Here is a 24,320-nt window from a genome sequence, read left to right on the forward strand (position 1 = left end):
TCCTCTTGTTCATAATATTTATCCAACACAGTTTTGATGAAAGAACTGATAAACTGGTAGGAATTTATTATTACATTCTTACAAAAGTAGTCACCCACTCACGGTTTACCTAACCTACAGCCTTCTCCCTCCAGAGACAATATTTTTTGGTATTTTTAAATTATTTTATTTTTAATATTATGGATATTGCATCTTCAATACAACTTATGTCATTAAAACTGAACCTTGTGTTTGAATTCATGTTTTCAGGAATTTCATTTAATTTATTCAATATCTAATAGTATGTTTTGTTGCTCTCCTTTGAAATTAATTGTAACCAAAATATATCCAAATCTTTTACATATTAGCATTTTATTCAGATTATGTCTAGAGTTTTATTCGTTGTATATTATTTTAAAATGATTTGTGTTTGTGTGTGTGTGTATATGTTTATGTGTATTTCCATGTGGTGGAATTGAAGTGTGTGTGTGTATGTGTGTGTGTGTGTGTGTTTGTGTGTGCATGTTTGTGAGCATGTGTGTGCATGTGCATGTGCATGTGCATGGGTATGTGAATGTGTGTGAATGCATGTGCATGCCTGTGTATGTGTGTGTGGCATCATTTGTGTGCCTAGGCAAGACAATAACTTTTCGGAAGTAGACTGTCTTTTTCCATCTTCACGTGGGTTGAGGGGTAAAATACAGACCTCTAAGCTTCATAGCCACCCTCGTTAGCCACAAAGCCATCTTGCTAGCCTTACATTATTTTTAACTATTTTTATTTTGGAATCTGGATCTGACTTTGATGCTTGTATTTCACAGAGACTGTTCTTGGATCAATAATTCAGGTTATTCTTCAGCATTTATGGAATATTTGAATGTTTAGATATAAGATATTTGTCTTTCAAATGAGAATTATATAATGTCATTGCTTTCTCATAAAAATATAAGGTCATCCAAGTGATGACTAATACAATAGTTTAACTATTAAAGTAGTTAGGACAAGACGAGCCAATATCACACAAGAAGTTACCAATAAGGACAGGCTAATGTCAGTTTCATTTTGAGGTATCTTTATATTGAGGTAATATTTCACAACTATCAATATATCCTATAATTATTTTCTTCCTAGAAGACATAAATCAAAAGTGCTAACTTAATATTTTTTCTCCATAGATATAATTTTCAGGGCTTTCAATGAGAATATAGAACTGTTGGGGACTATATAGCTATGCTTTATCTCAATGAAAACTCAAATGAATGAAATCAAATATTTCACACTACAATGATAAAAAAGTTTGCTTTGAGCAATGCTTTGCCAATACAAATTCCAACAGGAAGCTTTGAATTGATTCTTGACATTTCAGGAACTCTCTAAAAAGTTTATACTGTCAACCTATTCAAAAGTAAGGCAAAAATCCACAAGTTCAATTTTTTTGATGATGTTAGAATTCATACTAGCTCTTGACATAACTTAAAATGTGTAATTTCCTTTAGTGTGATAAAGCAGGAGGGTTGAAAATTTCAAACTTCTGCACATTGATTCTAGATGATTATGCCAGTAATCCACAAATTTATACAGAGGTATGTCATATAGGCTAAATGCAAAAATATGGTAAGTGTGGTTATTTCATTTTATTGTAAGTAGATCTTTAGTAGCAAACCAATATATACATATAAGAATTAAGGCAACATTTTAAAAAAATCAAAGATTTATCTTTCTCTAACTAATCAACTTTATAGTGCAGTCGTTGTGCCATGTTTCTGTTTAAAGGATATAGCCAAAATATTGCCAGTATATTCATTTTATTGGTATGAAAGAAATAGAATTTTAATAGAAAGAAAACATAAGAAGCAGCTGGGTATTGCTCTAGAGATCATAAAGTAGCATTTATTTACTGTGCTGAGTGGTAAAGACTATGTCTTTCTTTAGCCTTCCATATCATTCACTATAGAAAGGCATAGGATATGAAGGGTTGAGTTTTCTATATAGAACTGAATTCTTTCTAACTTAGTAGCCTATGCCAAATATTTAATGTTGATTCTATGTGCCAAATTTTACCTATAGTTATCAAAAAACAGTATGTGTGAGATAACTTTCCATGTGGTGAAAATGAGAAGGAAACTTGCACCTGGTGCTGGACCCGAACCTGCACCTGTACCTGCACCTGATCCTGCACCTGATCCTGCACCTGATCCTGCACCTGATTCTGCACCTGCAGTCAGGGTATACAAAACGATCAAAATTATTTACTGTTCTGCATTGATTAAAAATGTTTAGAGTGTATTATCTAACGTCAAGAGAAATGTAGAATGCTTTGTCATTAAATTTGGAAATCATATGAAATTCTTTGTCATATTTATAGTTAGATTAGACCTTGTGATAAGAAATGGTTCGTATTTGTAATCTTTAGTTTTCACATCTGGTCAAAGTGTAAGGTTGATAAGTTGGCACAGGGACACACAACTAATGCTGAATGTTTATTATTTTTAGAACCCAAAACACCGACATGTTTTTATCAAGAAACTGTACTGGTGAATCACAGAAGGTACAGAATAGAGGCAATGTAGGATTGATGTTTTTTTCATAACTGTGTTTCCTGCCCTAATAGACAGTGTGCCTAGTTAGCCTATCTACCAACCATCTCCTCTCATCTTCTTGTTACTGATGCTTCTGGATGCAAATAATAGTGCTTCACATAGGTAGGACAAGGCAAATGCCCTAGAAAAAAATCTGATATGTATACACATATCTTTATATTTTGAAATAAATGAACGGCATTAATGTATATCATCATCATGATCTCTAAACTTAATCATCATTGACTCAGGTGGGCAATTTCCTGGGGGAAAATTGTCTTTAGTGTTGAATGGTGATGACATCAATAAAAGTCATATGCTTCTAATATTCTGTGAAAGATAGTGGCACTGTATAAGAAACAAACTCCTTTGAGTGATGTGTTATTCTGTGACATGTGGAATTTAGACCTGATCGGTTATTAATTGGGTAATGAAATAGAAAGGAGAAAAAATGAGAGAGCACAAACAGGAAAGGATTTTCTTACAGATCATGTCATTGTAAAAGCATTAAATAAGGACAAGAAGAGGTAAAATGTCTATATGAGCAGGAGAAGTGAGGTACTGCTAAGTATTTTATTAACATATGCAAAGATATATTTTAAAAAAGCACGGTGGACTAATCTGCATGTATTTTCTGGAGTTGTTTGTAGAACAGCTTCTCTCTTGAGTCAACCCAGTGCCCTTCAAATCCTTTCCCCAGTGCCTGGCCTGTTGTGGGCACTCAATAAATATTGAACAATTGTGGTACAAACTGTTTTCAAAGGTGTGAAATTCACAGAAATCAATCATATTTTTATCATTTAAAATTTATTGAGGGTCAACAACAAGACTGAATCCACATGGGCAAATCACTTGTTTTAAATGACAGATTACACAAATCGTTAAATAAGTTGGATCGAGTAGGCCGTTAGTTTTACTCCATTGACACTTAAAGGTTAAATTTTAAATATCAGGAAATATAAATACAGTTATTAAAATAAGGAGGATTGTCTCAGAAGTCACTGTTCTCAGATATCTTTAATAATCACTTGAAACGACAGGATAAGTCTACAACAATTTCAGAGGGTAGATTCAAAAACAATATGCATGCACAGACACTGCAAGTCTCTGGCTACTGCGATAGAGAAAAGCGAGGTCTCACATACAATGGACCTGGTTTCACCTGTTCTGATAATTTTCAAAGCTTTTACAATTACATGGTAACATTCTTTACAGTATCACATCCAATCCAAAAAAAGGCAGCAATCCTTCAGGTACTACAGATTAGCTTATTCGTGAGGGTCGAAACGCTTCTAAATCTATGGCAAAACTGAATTTCTTTTTAGAGAAAATTAACTTTGATACAGTTTTGTTCTATACTGTCCGATTTTACGCTTCAAATTCATATCATTAGCTAGTTGGGTATCAAATGCTGTTTTTTTAATTGTCATGTTTCTGATTAATTGGGTGGTAAAGTCATATTTATTTTCCAAGAGGGTGTAACACTAGACTTAATAGTTCTGTGATCACATTTAAATAATTTTGAGATACTGAACTGTTCATAAGCATTTAAGATTATAAAGTATGTTTTTTATTTCAATGTTATAATTAAAAAATAAGAGGCTTTATTGACAAGTCCTCCTAAAAATAACAGTAATCTAATGGAAAACATATTCCATTTAACAACTTTTTGGTCAGAATGATTTTATTTGAAAAACTATTAGCCTTTTATAGTTCACAAATTTCATAAATGTGTTTTAAAAGCTATAAAGAGGCATATTTTCCTGAATATGGCATATCATCTGACCTAATTAATTATTTAACTGTCATCCACTTGGTATTGTTAATAAGTTCACATTAACATTGTGCAATCAGTAAACTTATCAACAATTTTCATATTTTTCCATATATTGTTCACCACACAGGCCTTCTTAAGAATAAGAATGAACTACAAATATATGCGAAGTGACAGGGTTGACTAATAATAAATAGTTACTTTTCCTTGCTGATTTCTACTTTTAAATTTATAAGGGAAAGGCTTAATCTAACTTCTGAAATAATTGCCTACCTTCAGTAATTAGAGCTTTGACTTATATAATATTACTTTAGCTTTACAGTATGTTGGGCACAAGATGTTAAATTCTCAGACAGCTAATATTCCTTTCTTGACATTTTCTCTGTGTTTGCAATCGACTAACCATTTTTTTTAAATTAGGCATTTCCTGTTTATCGACCACAGTGATAGGATAGGCTCTTGGAACAAATTCTAAGGAAGGTATCAATAATGTCAGGAACCAGGTGAGTGAAGAAATAATAACTTGCAAACAATTAATCTGTAGCTATTTTTTCCACCTTTTCCCTGTTGCAGAACAATTTACTTTAAGCTTCTCAATGAGACCCAAATGAATTTTGTTAATTGGTCTCTTCCTGTATCTCACAGCACTTTCTGAGAGTGGGTGCTTTGCCTCCTCAGCTAGTAGTAAGAAAATCACACAAGTCTGTTCCTTCTGAAAGGAACGAAGGAGTGTTTAAGACTGTGGATCTATTTGGAAAAAGAAGACAAACAAAAAATGAGCTCAGTGAATTAAAAATCAACAAATTAGCAGTTTTCAGTAATGAGCGTTACATCAATGAACCGCAATACACTCTTTCAACTGTATCTTGTGGATTATACTGAAGCAGCACATGTGTGACATTTTTATTTTGTGCATGCTGGTTCTCCCCATACGCACAGCCATATCGGGTGGAGAAAACATGTCTTGAGAGCCATCCTACGTATAACCTTGTTATCACTTTCCTAGGTAAGTGGCACTTAGATATAAGGATATGCAAAATCTTAACTCCCAAATATATCATCTATCCAACATAAGAGCTGCATGAGAAAAATGAAAATAAATCAACACAAAATAGGATAGCATTTATTTTAGTTCTGTGGATCTTAGGCCTTCCAGTGATCAGAGATCTTTTTCTCAATTGGGTTCACTGAAAATTAATTCCACCTTTCCCAAACAAGGTATTTCCTATAATGTAAAGTGGTGCTGAGTTAATTTATTCACGCGTAGCTGGGATGCATCTACATCGAGATGCTCGTTCAAGGTGCACAGCTAGATTCAGACCACACATCACACTGATAAGAATTAGAACAATCATGGCGTATTCCATAAAAATTGCCACAAGTTAAAATGTAAATGAATGAAAAAGGCATCATTGATATTTAATTAATTGTTCTTCAATAAATTTGGAACTCATTTTTGATAATGAATATTTCTGAAGTAAGCCTACATAAAAGCGAGAAGACGACAGAGTCTGATAACATCCTTTTAGGAAGAAATTTTAGAACTCCGTCAAAGAGCAAAGTTAGGTTTGTTTGTTTGTTTTTACATGCAAACTCCTGGTTTTATTCATGTCTTAAAATACCTTTTTTACACACCAACTATTTGCCTTAGTTATACCCCACAGAGGAGCATTTGTTTAAATATACTATTCTCTTTTACATTTGTCCCTTAATATGTGAGAGTGCACTGTCTCAATTAAAATCCAGATCTTTTACTAAAATTATGACAACTGTCGTCAGTTTTATATAGGCCAACAAACCCGAGTTTGTATACGGTAAAATTTAAGTTTAGGAAAATTATAGTAAAATTCATCTGAAATAGTAAGTTCACATCCCAATGCCATTTTCCATTTGAGGAAACATCAGTGTTTCAATAAAAGTGACATATTCAGAAACAAACTTTCAGTGCTCCTGTCAATCATGTTAGGCACCGCCGTATTCATTGCACTGTCTCCGTTATTAGTCAGTGTACTTTTAACATGTTATAGCGATTTTAAAGCATCCTGCTAAGATGAGGATACTGCTCTCTTATGCAGTATTTGCCTGGCATGCTTTAGACCCCGAGTAACAACACAGACAAGCAAATAAAAAGCAAAGCAAGTTCTGATAAGTAGTTTTTATGACTAGAAGACAGAAAGTCAGGAAGCTCAGTGGATTAAAATATGCTTGGACAATGTATCAAAATAGCCTTTGTGAAGAAAATCTAGATAACATGTATAATTTGGGAATTTATAATTTGTTGCATCCTTTATACTTATGGCTTCTTATTTTGGACACATAATATCTAAGTGAGAAAAGCAGATTGGAAATGATTGCCTTTATTTTGACTTAAGAAATTTAAGTCCTGAAACCTGCATGAATGAGCAAACAAAACACAATCCTGTGTTTATCCCTGTGTTTATGCTTTATATTTCAAACACTAACACAGACACTCTTGCTCAGATTGAGCTGCTTGAAATATTGCATTGACTCTCAAAATTGTGGGTGGTACCCAGAAGCCACAATAAAAGGAAAACCTTTATTGATATAACTATCATATTATTTTCATTTTTCAAAGCTCACAAATCCTTAATTTTTTCAGTTTTAAGAAAAGGCAAAGTATCACTTTCAATGATATCAGACAGTGGTCAAGAGCATGTTTAAAGCATATTCTAGAGTGATATTGTGGTATACCAAATATATATATGTGTATATGTATATATATGACTTTACAATGCATAACAATAAATTTTCAGGCTTTTTTTGTGTAAATCAACCACGAAAACCAAAGTCATGATATCAACTATAATAACTTTTATATTGTTTACCCCAGTGTCTTAATATAACAAATTATTTTTAAAGTAATACAATTATTTTTTATCATAAATAAGTTTGAATCATGTTTATTCTTTGAACTATTATCTCTGAGGTGGTATGGAAAACAAAAGGTCAAACAGAAAAAAAAATGTCTACCAGTTATCTAGCTCATCTCATTATCACTCTTCAGCTTCTCTGCTGACGCTGACGTAAGGAAGCAGTCTATACACATTTGCTTTTCTGAATTTATACTCAGAACTTGGTAAACAATAAAAAGACAAGGCCAGACAGTCATCCCACATCCTCCCTGTCCTGAACAAATGCAAGGACATTGCTCTAGAGCAAGAGATTTAAAGATAATTGTCTTCCGCCTGTCTGAATCCAGTGTTTTCCTCCTCATGTAGTTTTCTTCCTAAAGAAGATAATGTCAACCTGCTTCACTTTTTTTTTTACCTTGCTCCACTGTCTTGGCTTTCTCTTCTTTCTTTCCATGCAGGGCTGCAAAGCAAAGATAAGGTTTAAATAAGAGATCCAATATAAAATGTTTATTCTGCACATAAAAGCATTTGGGGATGCATTCAAAACCAAATATTGTTTCTAAACCAGCTATTCTTTCACGCTTTAAAAAACACTTCTTATCTTTCTATAACAAAATTTAAATCTGGGTTAAAGCTAATCTTAAGGGATTAGAACAAAAACAAAAAGCAGTAATCCCTTCAGTCTCCAGGCTAATTCTTCTACACTATTTTCTGTTTTATTCCTTTACACTGTGCTTTGATAAAGGAGCTACAAAGAATTACAGTTGACAGGAAGGTGATTAATTGAGCTACAATTCAGTTTATGGCTGTAGTCACTTAGTGTCATATAAATGTCAATAAGATACTCCTTAAAATTCAGACTTAGCATGTTTTTTTTTTTTGGACATTTTCTTTATTTACATTTCAAATGTTATCCCCTTTCCTTTTACTTCCTCCTGAAATCCCCTATTCCACTCTCCCTCCCCCTGCTTCTAAGAAGGTGTTCTTGCCCCTTCTAAGATGGACTGATGCGTTCACTTTTTATTCTTCTTTTTACTTGAGCTTCATGTGGTCTGTGAATTTATCTTGAGTGTTCTGAGCTTTGGGCTAATATCTACTTATCAGTGAGTGCATACCATGTGTGTTCTTTTGTGATTGGGTTACTTCACTCAAATATCAGGTGATATTTTCTAGTTCCATCCATTTGCTTAAGAATTTTATTTAGTCATTGTTTTTATTAGCTGAGCAGGGCTCTGTTGTGTATTTGTACCATATTTTCTGTATCCATTCCTCCGTTGAAGGACAACTGGATTCTTTCCAGCTGCTGGTTATTATAAGTAAGGCTGCTATGAGCATAGTGTAGCATGTGTCCTTGTTATATGTTGGAGCATCTTTTGGGTATATGTCAAACTCTACCACTCCTGGGTATATACCTGAAAGACTTATCATGTCTTAATCAACTGAAAGTACCATGCCGTCATACTTGAGATGCATTTAAGTATAAAAGGAACCCATTTTACATCACAAGGACGCCAAAAGAAATCTTTGAAAGAACCTCATCCTGATTCAAGTCTTTATTGCATTCTGCGGAAGATTTGAAGTTTGCCTAGTTAAACATGTAATGAGCAGAATTTTTCATATGAAGTCAGTGCCTGCAGATGAAGTAACTGATTCGAGAAAGAATCTTCAGGGAATTTGAGCAACAGCTAGAAGAAGAACAGATGTGGAAATGAATAACATTATCATGCACAGCTCTACAGAGCATTGTAATGGGGAAAGTACAACTTTAAAATGAATAAATGTGGGTTGGGGATTTAGCTCAGTGGTAGAGTGCTTGCCTAGCAACCACAAGGCCCTGGGTTTGGTACCCAGCTCCGAAAGAAAAAAAAGAAAGAAAAAAATGAATAAATGCATCTTCCCCTGGCTTTACTCATGTTGGAAACAAGTGTTTATTCATTGAATCCTCTGGAAAGATGCTGTTTCCCATTGACAGCACATGTAATGTATTGAATTATTGAATATTCTGCAGTGTTTCTGTTAAGCATCTAAGTGAAATTAAGTTAAAAAGTTCTGGCTTTCATTTTAATCAAACGAAGGGTTTAGTGAGCCGCAAAGCAATATTAGGAAGAAGTTATCAGGCACATAAGAACATCATTGGTAACTTTCCCTAAATAAAGGAGGATGGAAAAGTAGGAGAAAAGAATATAGAGAGGAAGAAAAGAGTCTCAATAAAGACTTAAGAAAGAAAACAAAAACAAACAAAACGAAATCAAGACAAAACCAAAGAAAGCTGTGATGAATTTGATCATTTCCTGCTTCAGCTTCAGAAAGACTCCAAAGTTTGTTACCATTCGTTGGAAATAAAAACAGGTACTCTAATCTCCAAATGGAACTCTTGAGTGAGGAAAATATTTAGCTCAAAGCAAATTAGGTTTTCTGAGTTTCAAAAATGCCACTTGTACAAAAAAATCTGAATAAGGGGAAATTACAGGCCTTCCAGGGAATACCAATGAGGTTATAATCTTATTTTCTATTCCTGTTAAACTGTAGTTAAGTGTTAGGCTAGGACCACTCAAGGAGGGTTGGCACCTAACTTCTCTATAGGATAAGGAATGCTGTTGTAACCCTAGAATGACAATTCCTAGGAACTGAATTACTATAAGAAATGAAGGACATGGTTTAGATTTTTGTTACAAATTGTATAGGGGGTCATGTATCACAGGAAAATGAGCAAGGATTTTGCATTGTAAAACCTTGAGCCTTAATATTTAAGTGATAATGCAGGTAATGCTTCTAGTTTATTAAAACAATGAAACGTTTGATCAACCATGGCAAGCACAAGGCCCAGTACATAGAAGTAACTCTTGCACTTTTCTTTTTTCCTTTACTTTTATCCTACCTTAAACAGAATCATCCCTGTTATGAGAACATAACATCTTTTGTATTATTTTATCCAACTGTTATTTAAAAATGTAACAGATAATTAATTAAAATAAGGAATAGATGGATCTAACAAAGCTAAAAACTAAGTAGGACTCTATTAATCCATTCTGAAATAATATGATAAAAAATTATCCAGAGGAACAAAAACAGAAGACATAATGGAATATTACTCAGCTATCAAAAACAACGAGTTTATGAAATTCGTAGGCAAATGGTTGGAACTGGAAAATATCATCCTGAGTGAGCTAACCCAATCACAGAAAGACATACATGGTATGCACTCATTGATAAGTGGCTATTAGCCCAAATGCTTGAATTACCCTAGATCCCTAGAACAAACGAAACTCAAGACGGATGATCAAAATGTGAATGCTTCACTCCTTCTTTAAATGAGGAAAAAGAATACCCTTGGCAGGGAAGGGAGAGGCAAAGATTAAAACAGAGACTTAAGGAACACCCATTCAGAGCCTGCCCCACATGTGGCCCATACATATACAGCCACCCAATTAGACAAGATGGATGAAGCAAAGAAGTGCAGACCGACAGGAGCCGGATGTAGATCGCTCCTGAGAGACACAGCCAGAATACAGCAAATACAGAGGCGAATGCCAGCAGCAAACCACTGAACTGAGAACAGGTCCCCTATTGAAGGAATCAGAGAAAGAACTGGAAGAGCTTGAAGGGGCTCGAGACCCCAAAAGTACAACAATGTCAAGCAACCAGAGCTTCCAGGGACTAAGCCACTACCTAAAGACTATACATGGACTGACCCTGGACTCTGACCCCATAGGTAGCAATGAATATCCTAGTAAGAGCACCAGTGGAAGGGGAAGCCCTGGGTCCTGCTAAGACTGAACCCCCAGTGAACTAGTCTATGGGGGGAGGGCGGCAATGGGGGGAGGGTTGGGAGGGGAACACCCATAACGAAGGGGAGGGGGGAGGGGGATGTTTGCCCGGAAACCGGGAAAGGGAATAACACTCGAAATGTATATAAGAAATACTCAAGTTAATAAAAAAAAAAAAAAACAGAAGACATAAAATAATTTAACAAACATGAGTAATGGAATAAATTTTAACATAAATAAAATCAGATTTTCAAAATAAAAGAATAAAAAGAATGAAGAAACATTCATATTTGGAGGGAAGAAAAAAAACCTGAAAATTTCAGGCATTGATATTTACATCTTATAAGCATAGGGTTCCTAAAGTGAGAGCTCCTTAAATTTACATGTTTTCCTCAGTTTGTTTTACCCAAATAAATGTTTGATATTTTTATTTCTTTAGTTTGATCTGCTTGGTGTCTCTGCTCCAAACTTTGTCTCCATATCCTCTCCTATGAATATTTCTGTTCCCCCTTTTACGAAGGACAGAAGCTTTCACACTTTCGTCGTCTTTCTTCTTGAGCTTCATGTGGTCTGTGGATTGTATCTTGGGCAATCGGAACTTTTAGGCTAATACCCACTTAATAGTGAGTGCATACCATGTGTGTGTGTGTGTTTGATTGGGCTACGTCAGTCAGGATGATATTTTCTATTTCCATCCATTTGCCTATGAATTTCATAAAGTCATTGTTTTTGATAGCGGAGTAGTATTCCATTGTATAGATGTACCACATTTTCTGTATCCAATCTTCTGTTTAAGGGCACCTTTCCAGCATCTGGCTATTATAAATAGGGGAGCTATGAACAAAGTGGAGCATGTGTCCATGTTATATATTGGAGCATCTTTTGGGTATATGCCCAGGAGAGGTAGAGCTGGGTCCTCAGGTAATACAATATTCGATTTTCTGAGGAACCTCCAGACTGATTCCCAGAGTGGTTGTACCAGTATGCAATCCCACCAACAGTGGAGGAGGGTTCCTCTTTTAGGAACTTCTCAGCCATTTGATATTCCTCACCTGAGAATTCTTTGTTTAGTTCTGTACCACATTTTAAATAGGGTTATTTGGTTCCCTGGAGTCTAAATTCTTAAGTTTTTTTGTATATATTGGATATTAGCCCTCTATCAGATGTGGGATCGATAAAGATATTTCCCAACCTGTTTTTTTGCCATTTTGTACTAATGATAGTGCCCTTTGCCTTAAGAAGCTTTGCAGCTATATGAGGTCCCATTCCTCAATTCTTGATGTTACAGCATAAGCCATTGGTGTTCTGTTCAGAAAATTTCCCCCTGTGCTCATGTGTTCAAGGCTTTTCCCTACTTTTACTTCTATTAGTTTGAGTGTATCTGGATTTATGTAGAGGTGCTTGATCCTCTTGGACTTGAGCTTTGTACAGGGAGATAAGGATGGATCAATTTGCATTCTTCTACATGCTGACCTCCAGTTGAACTAGCACTGTTGGTTGAAAATGCTAGTTTTTCCACTGTATGGTTTTAGATCCTTTGGCAAAGATCAAGTGACCATAGGCTTGTGAGTTCATTTCTGGGTGATCATTTCTATTCCACTGGTCTACCTGCCTGCCTCTGTTCCAATATCATACAGTTTTTATCACTATTGCCCTGTAATAGAGCTTGAGGTCAGGGATGATGATTTCCCCAGAACTTTTATTGCCGAGAATAGTTTTTGCTACCCTGGGATCTTTATTATTCCAAATGAATTTGCAAATTGTTCTTTCTAACTCTATGAAGAATTATGTTAGAATTTTGATGGTGATTGCATTGAATCCGTAGATTGCTTTTGGCAAAATGGCCATTTTACAATATTAATTCTGTCAATTCATGACCATGGGAGGTCTTTCCATCTTCTGAGATCTTCAATTTCTTTCTTCAGAGACTTGAAGTTCTTGTCATGCAGATCTTTAACTTGCTTGGTAAGAGTCATACTGAGGTATTTTATGTCATTTGTGACTATTATGAAAGGTATAATTTCCCTAATTTCTTTCTCAGCCTGTTTATCCTTTGAGTCATGGAAAGCTACTTATTTGTTTAAGCTAATATTATATCCAGTCCTTATTGCTGAAGTTGTTTTTCAGGCTTAGTAGTTCTCCAGTGGAAACTTTGGGGTCCCATAAATATATGATCATATAATTCTGCAAATAGTGTTATTTTTGGCATCTTCCTTTCCATTTTTTGTCCCTTTGACCTCATTTTGTTGTCTGATTTCTCTGGCTAGGAGTTCAATAATTGTATTGAGTTATTAGAGAGATATGGACACACTTGTCTAGTCCCTGGTTTTAGTGGGATTACTTCATGTTTCTCTCCATTTAGTTTGCTGTTGGCTACTGGTTTGCTGTATATTGCTTTTACTATGTTTAGGTATGGGCCTTGAATTCCTGATCTTTCCATGACTTTTAACATGAAGGGGTGTTGAATTTTCTCAAATGATTTCTCAGCATCTAATGAGATGATCATATAGATTTTTCTTTGAGTTTGTTTATATAGTGTTTTACATCGATGGTTTTCCATATATTGAATCATTCTTGCATCCCTCAGATCAACCCTACTTGATCATGTTGGATGCTCATTTTGCAGTGTTCTTGGATTCAGTTTGCGAGAATTTTATTGAATATTTCTGTGTCAATATTCATAAGGGAATTTGAATCTGAAGTTCCCTTTCTTTGTTGGTTCTTTGTGTAGTTTAGGTATAAGAGTAATTGTGGCTTCATAGAAGGAAATGGGTAGTGCTCCATCTGTTTCTATTTTGTGGAATAGTTTGGACAGTATTGGTATTATATCTTCTATGAAAGTCTGATAGAAGTTTGAACTAGTCTCATCTGGTCCTGGACTTTTTTTAGTTTGCAGACTTTTAATAACTGCTTCTATTTCTTTCGAGGTATGGGACTGTTTAGAAGGTCTATCTTATCTTGATTTAACTTTGGTACCTGGTATCTGTCTAGAAAATTGTCCATTTCACCCAGATGTCCAGTTTTATGGAATATAGACTTTGCTAATAGGATCTGATGATTTTTTGAATTTCCCCATATTCTGTTGTTATGTCTCCCTTTTCATTTCTGATTCTGTGTCTGTATGGTTTTGGTGATTTGTTTGTTTGTTGCCTTTTTTGCCTTACTCCTTGTCTTGGCCCTTTTACTTGTTTGATTGTTTTATCATATCCTGATTTGTTTTATTTTAGTTTACTTTAATTATTGCTAGCATTGAAAAAGATGAAATGGAGAGTTGCAAGAGCTAGGAAGAGTAAGGGAAGAGAAAATTGCAATAAAAATATATGGTTTTAAAAATATTTTCAATAAAAGAAAAATATTTATTAAGTTATTATGTATATATGGGTTTAGGATTAAATCTGGAAGAAGGTTGAATAAATATGATAAAATCTATATCATGTTAAAATGGCACCCTAGAGAATGGAAAAGAATTTTCACCAACTCCACATCTCATGGATGGCTAATATCCAAAATACGTAAAGAACTCCAAAGACATCAACAAACAAATCAACACAATTTAAAAACAGGGTATAGATTTAAACAGAGAATCCTCAATAGAGGAATCTCATATGGCTGAGATGACCAAGAAATGCTCAACATACTTAGCCTTCAAGGAAATGCAAAGTGAAATTACTTTGAGGTCCCATCTTATACCTGTCATGATTGTTAACATCAGCAACACAAGGACCAACTCATGATGCAAGGATGCGGCATAAAAAAGGACACTTCTCCATTGCTGGTTGGAGTGCAAACTCATAGAACCGCAATGGAAATCACTAGAGCAGGTCCTTGGAAAATTGAGGAGTAATTTACCTCAACACCCAGTTATACCACTCTTGGGAATATACCCAAAAGACACTCCATTCTTCCCCAAAGACACTTGTTCAACTCTGCTATAGTCATAATGCTTTTATTAATAATAGACACACACTGTGAACAGCCTAGTTGTCCCTCAACTGAAGAAAGGATACAGAAAATGTGGTATATTTACAAAATTGAGTATTATCCAGCTGTTAGGAAAAAAAGACATCAAGAAAATTTCAGGCAAATAGAAAAAAAAAACATCATTCTATGTCAGGCAACCCTGACCCAGACAGACAAACATTATGTGTATTCACTTATAAGTTGATGCAACCTGTTAAGTAAAGTTGAATTATACTACAATCCACAGACCAAAGAAGTTAGATTAAAAGGAGAGGTCTAGGGAGGAAGCGTGGGACTCCTAGGGAAAGAGAAACTGAATAGACATGTTGGGCAGACTAGGAGTAAAGGGAGATGAGAATTGTAGGAATTGGGTAGGGGGGGGAGAGAGAGAGACCAAGGGAGAAACTTAGTAGAGTAGATTGGAATAAGTGAGCTTTTAAAGGTCAATGTGAGAATCTAGTACAATGGAAACTTCCTGAAGCCTATGAGGGTGACTTTAGCTACAACTCCCACTAATGCAGGATACGGAGTTTGAACAGGCCGTCTTCTATAACCAGGCTAGTCTCCCAGTGGTGGGATTAGGATACTAATCCAGCCACAAAACCTTCCACCCACAACCTGTCCTGACTGCATGATATGCTGGGGTAAAGGCTCATAGCTTGGGGCAATGGCCAACCAATGATTTGTCTACATTGAGACCCAAGCCACAAGAGAGAGGCCATGCCTGACACTGCCTGAGCCAGATAGCTCAGAATCTTAAGATAGAATCAAACATGACTGACAAAAATGTAAATAAATAAATAAATGACATAAAAGTAAATAAAATTATTCCTAATGATATTCTCTTATACTTTTAGATACCTGCCTAGCCCAATCATTATCAGAAAGGCTTCCTCCAGCAGCTAATGGGAGTAGTTGCCAAGAACTGCACTCAAATGTTAGACAGAGTTTGGAAAACCCACCAGTAGAGGAGGAGGAAAGATTGTAGGAGCTGGCGGCAGGCGGGGAGCCAAGGACACTAGGAGAACACAGCCCACAGAATCAACTAAGCAGGGCTCACAGGGTCTCACAGACATTTAAGTGACAATCACAAAACTTACATATGTCTATGCTAGGCCCTCTGCATACATGTTGTAGTTGTTTTGCTTGGGGTTTTTGTGGAACTCCAAGAGTGGGAACAGGGACCATGTATGACATTTTTACCTACCTATGAGGTAATTTTCCTCCTTCTGGGTTGGCTCTTTGAGCCTTGATATAAGGGTTTATTCCTAGACTTATTAAATCGTTTTATGCCATGTTTCATTGATATTATTGGGAGGGCTGTCCTTTATAAAAGTGAAATGGAGGAATAATAAATCTGGGAGGCAGGGTATGTGGAATGGAGAACTGGGAGGAAGGAAAGGAGGGGCTGTGGTCAAGATACAGTCTATAAGTTAAGAATAAAAATTTAAATATAAAATAAAATTTGAAATACTTATAAAATTCCTTAAAATTAATACTTATTTTCTTTTTTATATTTAAAATGTTTTCTCATACAAGGCATCACAACCACAGTGTTCCCTCCTTCCACCTTTCCTTGCTTTCCTAACTCTCCCTTCCCCCAGATCTATGCTCTTCCATTTCCTCTTCAGAAAGAGCTATTCTCCATGGGACAACAGACCACAGGACCAAAATAAAGATACAATAAGACAAAATAAACCACTCATATCCAGAGTCTAAAGAGCAGGCAAAAGAGTCAGAGATATGCCCACGTCCAATGTCAGGAGTTACACAAAACACCAAGCTCACAGTCTTAACATATACGCAGAGGACCTGGTATAGACACTCACAAGTCCTGCGTTTGCTATTCCAGACTCTGACGGGCATCCTGATCTAAAGTGAATATTCACTTTAACAGAGGAGCCTGCCAAGGAGGAGAATATTTGGACAAAACTGCCAGGTATGAATCTGAATTGTATTATAGAGAACAAACAAGTGTCTTGCCAATGATTAATTCTTTTATATGTTTGTTTCTGGGTGTTTAAGAAGTAAATAAAACACAATCTTTTCTCTTAAAAAATAATGTGCTTGATAAATGCCTTTGATACTTCTGGCACATCCCTTGTGTAGAGCAAGCAATTTTGTGACACACACACACACACTCACACACACACACACATATCTAAAACTTTCTAAGTCATGAAGTCTAAGAAACATATTGATGCTGATCAACTACTCTTACCATGTATACATAAAATAATAAAAAAAAGAATGAGCACAATAGAGGTAAAACTTAATTTTTCACGATATTTGTTTAAACAATCTAAAAACTTTTGCATATGTCTTGAGAAAGAATCATCTCTCTCCCATAATAAATAGGCTGACGTTTTAAAAATGTCAAACAATACCAATAAACCCTCTTGAAATAAAAAGAGAAATTTTTCATATGATTGGCTGAGTTATAACACAAGAATATGTCATAGCCTCAAAGAATATTGATAAAAATAGGATCTAGTAACTTGAGGTGGAGATTATGAGTAGAGTCTGCTGACGGTGAAGATATTGAGCTCTAAGATTCTCATGGGTCATTTAGACTAAAGCAAGTTTTGTCTCTAGTCTGTGCTATACTCCAGTCTTATTAGTGGAATTAATCTACTATCTATCAAACCAGCAATGAGGTTCTCTGAATGGGATACAAAGCAAAATGATGCTGATGCTTTCATGACCCATCAGAACAATGCTGATTCCAGACCCATCTTTATCATTCATATTTGTTTCAATCCCTGAAACACACTCTTGTCTCAACATGCACAAGAGGAAATGTTCAGAGGATTATTCACATGAAAGCATTCTAAACTCTTAAAGAATTTCTTGAGTTTTCTAATTCACACAAACAGAAGTTTGGAGAATCTGTATGGGGATGCAATTGAAGGGTGGTGATAATGGTAAAAAGTACAACTAGATTGGGTGGAGGTTTTGGTAAACATCACTGGGTACAATGTCACAGCTTGCACAGAAGAAGAAACATTTTAACAGTCAAGGAAATTAGAATGTTAGAATGGACTTCCTATGTAAAACTTAACCTTCTACAATGTAGGGTCAGGAAGAATTTTTTCTTTTATGGATGTTATAAGAAACAGCTTTGTGAGAGGAGCACCAGTGTGGTTGATGAAATCTTTCATTGCTCCTTTTTGTAAAATATCTCTCTTTCTCTCTGTCTCTCTGTCTCTCTTTGTGTCTCTGTCAGTCTGTCTGTCTTTCTGTATATATATATATATATTATATAGTGTGTGTGTGTGTGTGTGTGTGTGTGCGTGCATGTATGGCATATATGTATGTATATACCTCCCAGTATGTGTGTGCATGATTTTATATATACATATATATCTATGCGCACATATATATTTGGTTGTGCGCACATGTGCAAAAAGGTATGCATGCCGAGACCACATGTTTATGTAAATTGACTTTCTCCATAGCTCTTCACCTCATAGCAGGATCATTCACTGATGCAGGAGATCAATGGTGTGCTAGCATGACTGGGTAGTGGACACCAAGTATCTGCCTGTCTCTGTCTCTCTAGCATTTGGAATACAGACATGTGCACATCTGGACATCCCACAGTTGACAGAATCCAAGCTCAGGAATTCATTCTTGTGTGGGAAGTTCTGGGTCAACTTTCTCCATAGAATATTTTGTTGCTTTTTTATGTCATATTTTATAGTGGGAGCTGCAGGTATTCAACTGGATAATTAAGAGATAACAAATCTAGTTGTATTTCACATTAGCTCCAATAGTGGGGCTAATTTCCCTAAATAGCCCCAAATTTCCAAATGGCAACAAAGTATAGTTACCATATAGGAAAACGCAGGAAATGAACTCATCAGGATGGGCTGGCTCACCTATACCACTGACTAATTCCTCATGGTATTTCTAGAAGTAAAGCAGATACAGAAGCTACTAAATGTATGTCCCATCTAGATAAGCAGAAGATTGTAGGACAACTGAATTAAAGGCTGCTTTGAGTCACAGCTAGGAAAAGTAATGACTCTTCAACAAATTGAACACGTTTCTAGGTCCAGAATATTGAATGTAAAAGAGGTTAGGCTCTATTAAGGAAACACCTTCTCATAATACTGAAGTTTTGCTATTAGTATTTAAGCTCAAAGAGACCTATTCCTGGGGTAATTGTACTGTGGTAAAATAAAATGTCAGATCTTTGGGAGCCTGCTATAAACTAGCAATGCATCAACATTAATTACAGATGACTACATATTGCATTGTATCCCCCCATTTGAAACAATACCATAAGGAGGTCAGAGTCAATTTAGCCAATATTTAATAACTAATAGTGGGTTCGTCAGGGTCTTCAAACTCATCCTGTGGTTATTTCTATAGTTACAGGATGCATAATTTGTATAGATACACTTTGAAATTGAAATAATTATGTTGGCTTCCTGATCTATTTTTGGAACAGCCAAGTAGAAGACATTAAAACAGAACTTATGAAATAGTGAACCACAAGTTGCCTCTCATCTTTAGAAAGTTTATGTTAGTATCATCATTAAGTACTTGAATCATAGTTTTCTACATGTTTCCATTTATTTCTATTTATCTAATAGATAAAGAATGATAGATGATTATATTGAACTTAATCAAATAGTAACTCCAGTTGAATCTATTCTATTACATGTGGTTTCCTTACATAAGGAGATTAACATATCACCTAATATCTGGCATGTATCTGCTAACCTTGAAAATGCACTGTTTTCTTCATTTCTGTCCATGAGCAAGTAAGCAATTCACTTTCAGCTGGAAAGACGAGACAACCTCAAGAATTCAGTCAATCTTTAGTCCTGTATCACAACTTACTTCATAGGGATGTTGCTTCCCCATGTATTCAACAGGACATTACAATGCTCAGTCATATTGATGACATTATGTTGACTCAACCAAGTAAACAATGGTAGGAGCTACTATTTATATCCCATATGTAAATCCCATGTGTGTCAAGAGGATGGGAAGTAAAACCAATAAAACTCCAAAGATCATCTATATTACTAAAATTTCTGAAGTTCTAGTGATGTTCAGCATTTAAATGTTCTTTTTCTTTTTAAAGTGAAGGATAAATTGTTGCATATGGGACCAGCTACCAGGAACTGCAGCATTTAAAAGGCTTATTTGAATTTTGAAGGCAGCACATGTCTCAAGTTTGGGTGTTACTCTCTTCAATAAACTCTAGGGACTCTAGATGTTTCTATTTTGTTGTGAAGGCCCAGAAAAATAGAAGGATATCTGTAGCATATCCAGGCTACATCATACAGCAGACCTGATAGAATTTGAGGTCCTAACAGCAGTTAGCAATGCTAGGGGGTTTAATCAACTTCTATAGGAGAATACAAATTGAGGCCAGTGGAATTTGCAAACAAGGTTTTGCCACCATCTACAGAAAACTAGTCTCTCTTAAATAGACAGCTCTTGACCTGCTTCTTGATGTTGAAGAAAACCAAACATCTGAAAATGATTAAACGAGCCACCATGTGCAATTCAAGATTCCTCTTGTGAGCTCTGTGTTACCTGATCCACAAAGTTGTAACAGTGGACAAACACAGAAGTATTCCTTCATCAAATGTAAGTAGTATACATGATCTCAGGAGAATATGCACTGAGTTGCACGGAGACTATTGAAATGTTTAATGTGCCTATTTTTCTTATGATACCTTCTGTCCCACCAAAAGGTCACCTCAGCAAAGAAAGACTTCTATGACCAAGTAGACCGGATTACGTGTTCTGTGGATAGTAGGAAACCTTTTTCTTGGCTATCCCTAATTGCCCTATGGGCCTATGAACAGAGTTCACATGGAGGTAGACAACACAGACTTCCACTCAGCAAAGCTGAACTAATAGTGCCAAACCTGACAGCACCAAAGACTATAACCTAAGCCCCTAATATGGTAATATGCTCCAGGATGAGCAGCCAGTGAAATGGTAACAGGTTGACTGTATTGGACACCTCCATGAAGGAAAGAAAAGTATTTTGTCCTTATTTTAAAATATATTTAATTGTTTGAGGAACCACCAGACTGATTTCTAGAGTGGTTGTACCAGCTTCTAATCCTAGTAAGAGTGGAGGAGCCTTCGTATATACTCGCTGGTAAGTAGATATTAAGCAAAAAGCTCAGAATACTCAGGATACAACTCATAAACCATATAAAGCTCAGGAAGATGGAAAACCAAAGTGTGGATGCTTTGGTCCTTTTTAGAAGGGGGAACAAAATATTCACAAGATGTAGAGGATTGGAGGGACTAGGGAACAAGAGAGGAGGGAGAGGGCAAAAAGGGGTCAGGATCAGGTACGGGAGGAGACTGGGATGATATACAGATATGCAGAGTGTCAGGAAATTGAACAGAGGTATGTAGCGGTGGGGGATGGGGAACTGGGAGTAGCCACTGGAAAGTTCCAGATGCCAGGAAAACAAGAGGCTCTCAGACCCAACAAAGATGAGATTAGCTGAAATGTCCAAGAAAGGGGAGGAAGAACCTATAGAGACCACATCCAGAGGTTAGGCATACATCCTGTTTGGTGGATGGGACCACTCACTCATCTCCAGATTTTTAACTCAGAATTGCTCCTGTATAAGGAAATATGGGGACAAATTATGGAGCAGAGACTGAAGGGAAGGCAATCTAGAGACTGTCCCACCTGGGGATCTGTCCCATATACAGACACTATTGCTGTTGCCAAGCGATGCTTGCTGACAGAGCTGGATAGAGCAGTCTCCTGATAGGCTTTGCCAGAGCCTGACAAATACAGATGTGGATGCTTGCAGCCAATCTTTGGACTGAGAATGGGATCCCCAATGGAGGAGTTAGGGAAAGGACTGAAGGAGCTGAAGGGGTTTGCAAGCCCATAGGAAGGGGAACAATATCAATCAACCAGAACCCTCAGAGCTCCCAAAGACTAAACCACCAACAAATAGTACAGATGGTGGGACCCATGGCTCCAATTGCATATGTAGCAGAGGATGGCATGTTGGAAATCAGTGGGAAGAGAGGTCCTTGGTCCTGAAAAGACTCAATGACTTTGTGTAGGGAAAATGTCAGGGCAGTGATGTGGAAATGGGTGGGTGGGTGGTTGAGCACCCTCACAGAAGCAGGGGGGTGATGGGATAGGGGGTCCCAAAAGGGAAACTGGGAAAGGTGATGATTTTGAAATGTAAATGAATAAAATATCTAATAAAAAACAATAAAATAAATGAAAATAATAGATATTTAAATCTGGAATGTGTTTGTATTTCTTGCCGGCAACACTCTTGCAGGACTACTATATATGGACTGACACTTTTGCAGATAAAGAAGAAAGATTTTTTGAGGTGCCCATTAAAGGTAACGAAAATGTGAAATGAATAGGTAAAACTTATAGCTAGAAATACTAGTACCATATAGGAGCCTTTCAAGTCTTCAGTTGAGGTTGGGTCTGCTGAGGCTTTGAATTTAAATGACTAACCATCTAAATGTACTCTGCCTCTGTATAGATACCTAACACTGGACTATACAGTTCCTATTTTAGCCACCAGTATAGTGAATCATGTTTTATATTATGCACATTCTACTGGTTCTGACCCTCCAGAAAATCTTCTCCAACACAAGCTCCCTGAAAATGCTAAAAATGGGGAAGAAAGACATTTTAAACATCATGGTTATCTTTTTATTTCCAATTTTAATGCAAAATTCATCAGGCCTTGTTTTATGGTGAATAAACTTTAGACACAAATGATTCATCTAAGTAAGAGGACTTTTCTCCCAGGCAGGAATCAAAAGAAAGCCCAAATCAATTTTTCTTCATATAACATAGAGTGTATCAAACTTCCTTTGGTGTTGAACCCTGCTGTGCAATCCTAATGAATGACTATTTTTCCTCTTACACTGTAACAATGGCTTTAGCAAGGCTTGAGTTGAACTTGGAAGAAAAGACGGTTTGCTGTATTTTCATTACTCACTGGATTTTATTATTGTTATTTAAAGATGTTTTAAGACCTTCAATGTTTCTCATCTTCTTTTCTCACCAGCTCACCCTTATAGTTTTATGTATGCCCTTAAAATCCCAGGCAAGTGTGGAGGGTGCTAGGGTACTTATAAGAGGTGAGTTGAACATAATTTCAAAAGTCCCTGATGTCACAGTTAAATACAAATCTAGGATGTAGTCCATGAGCCTTGAAATAATATAATACTATTTTGATGTTTGTAATGTCGCCAGTTGAAGGTCACTTGTATGTCAAAGGTACTGTTTGAAAAGGACTGAAACATCGGAGTGTATCAATATCGGTAGAATAGAAAGTAGTATTGATTAGATAGAAATATAGGAACGTGTTTTTTCTTATTAATTCTGAGATATACATATTTAGTAGTAAGTCCATGCCTCTGCATCCAAATCTAAATATGCATTTCACACATATATTTAGAAGTATATGCAATATAGTGTAATTGCATATATCAAACTGTATTATGTATGAAGGTCGATTTAGAAAAGGATATGGAAGACAGATCATGGGGTTCCCATTAGCCATCTTAATGAGGTTGGACTTTATGAATCGCTAGAGGAAAGAATTTCAAATAAAGTGATTTATTCAGTGTCATGGCTTTGATGATTTCCTATGACCTTTGCTAAGTTTTAATATAAATATACACACCTGAGGCTAGTCACATATCAGAACAGTAATTCGGGAAGCACACAATAAAGGTTTGAATTTTGCTGACAGTCAGGCTTATGAATACAAACATATACACAGGAAATATTTTAAAAAATGGAAATACATTAAGATTATTTGAATAAACACGTAGTGGAAATAAAGAGAAAACTAAACATTGTTCTCTAGTAGGGAATAGATAATGAAAAGCAAGTGAGTAGGAGAGAATAGCCAACTTTACATTGAGGAGGGATGCATCTTAAGTTGCTAATTGGACAGATGAGAACAGAATCCTGAAATGCATAGTAAAATCAGAAATGGATATACAATTTGGATCTTTAGAATTTAGGGTAGATTTGTAATCTTGGCATATGTACACTACAAGTCAAGATAGATGTGAAGCCTAAGTTAATGCTGGAATCTCTGGAATGTCAACTGTTAAGTGTCTACACAGTAAAAATGTCTAAAGACTTTGTAAGTAAAGTTCAGAGCGGGATGAAAATTAAAGAATATTTTGCCTTAGAAATTTCTCACCAGACAAGGAGCAAGACAAAGTAAAACTTCATGCTGAGGACTTCAATTATTCACAGACTAACAGGTTTCCTTGCTTTAGAAAGAGAAATAGCATCAGCATTTACCACAGCAACAATATCATAACTCATCTTGAGACAAAGGTTCCCTCCTGAGTTAGAGATCCTCATATACATCCTGCAAAGCCCCAT

At 35.9% G+C, this 24,320-nt stretch overlaps 1 protein-coding gene across 16 annotated transcripts in view; it reads right to left on the reverse strand.

Annotated features, from left to right (window-relative positions):
• The window catches only part of Trdn (triadin), a 455,305-nt gene that overhangs the window by 87,876 nt on the left and 343,109 nt on the right, over positions 1-24,320 (reverse strand). For 13 of the 16 annotated variants that reach the window (XM_063272320.1, XM_063272316.1, XM_063272306.1 and 10 more), the window contains 1 exon segment: positions 7,621-7,665. In XM_063272320.1, the coding sequence (XP_063128390.1) occupies positions 7,621-7,665 (45 nt within the window). 16 annotated transcript variants of the gene reach the window in all.

This window comes from Rattus norvegicus, chromosome 1 (assembly GCF_036323735.1).
Source record: "Rattus norvegicus strain BN/NHsdMcwi chromosome 1, GRCr8, whole genome shotgun sequence".
NCBI lineage: Eukaryota > Metazoa > Chordata > Mammalia > Rodentia > Muridae > Rattus > Rattus norvegicus.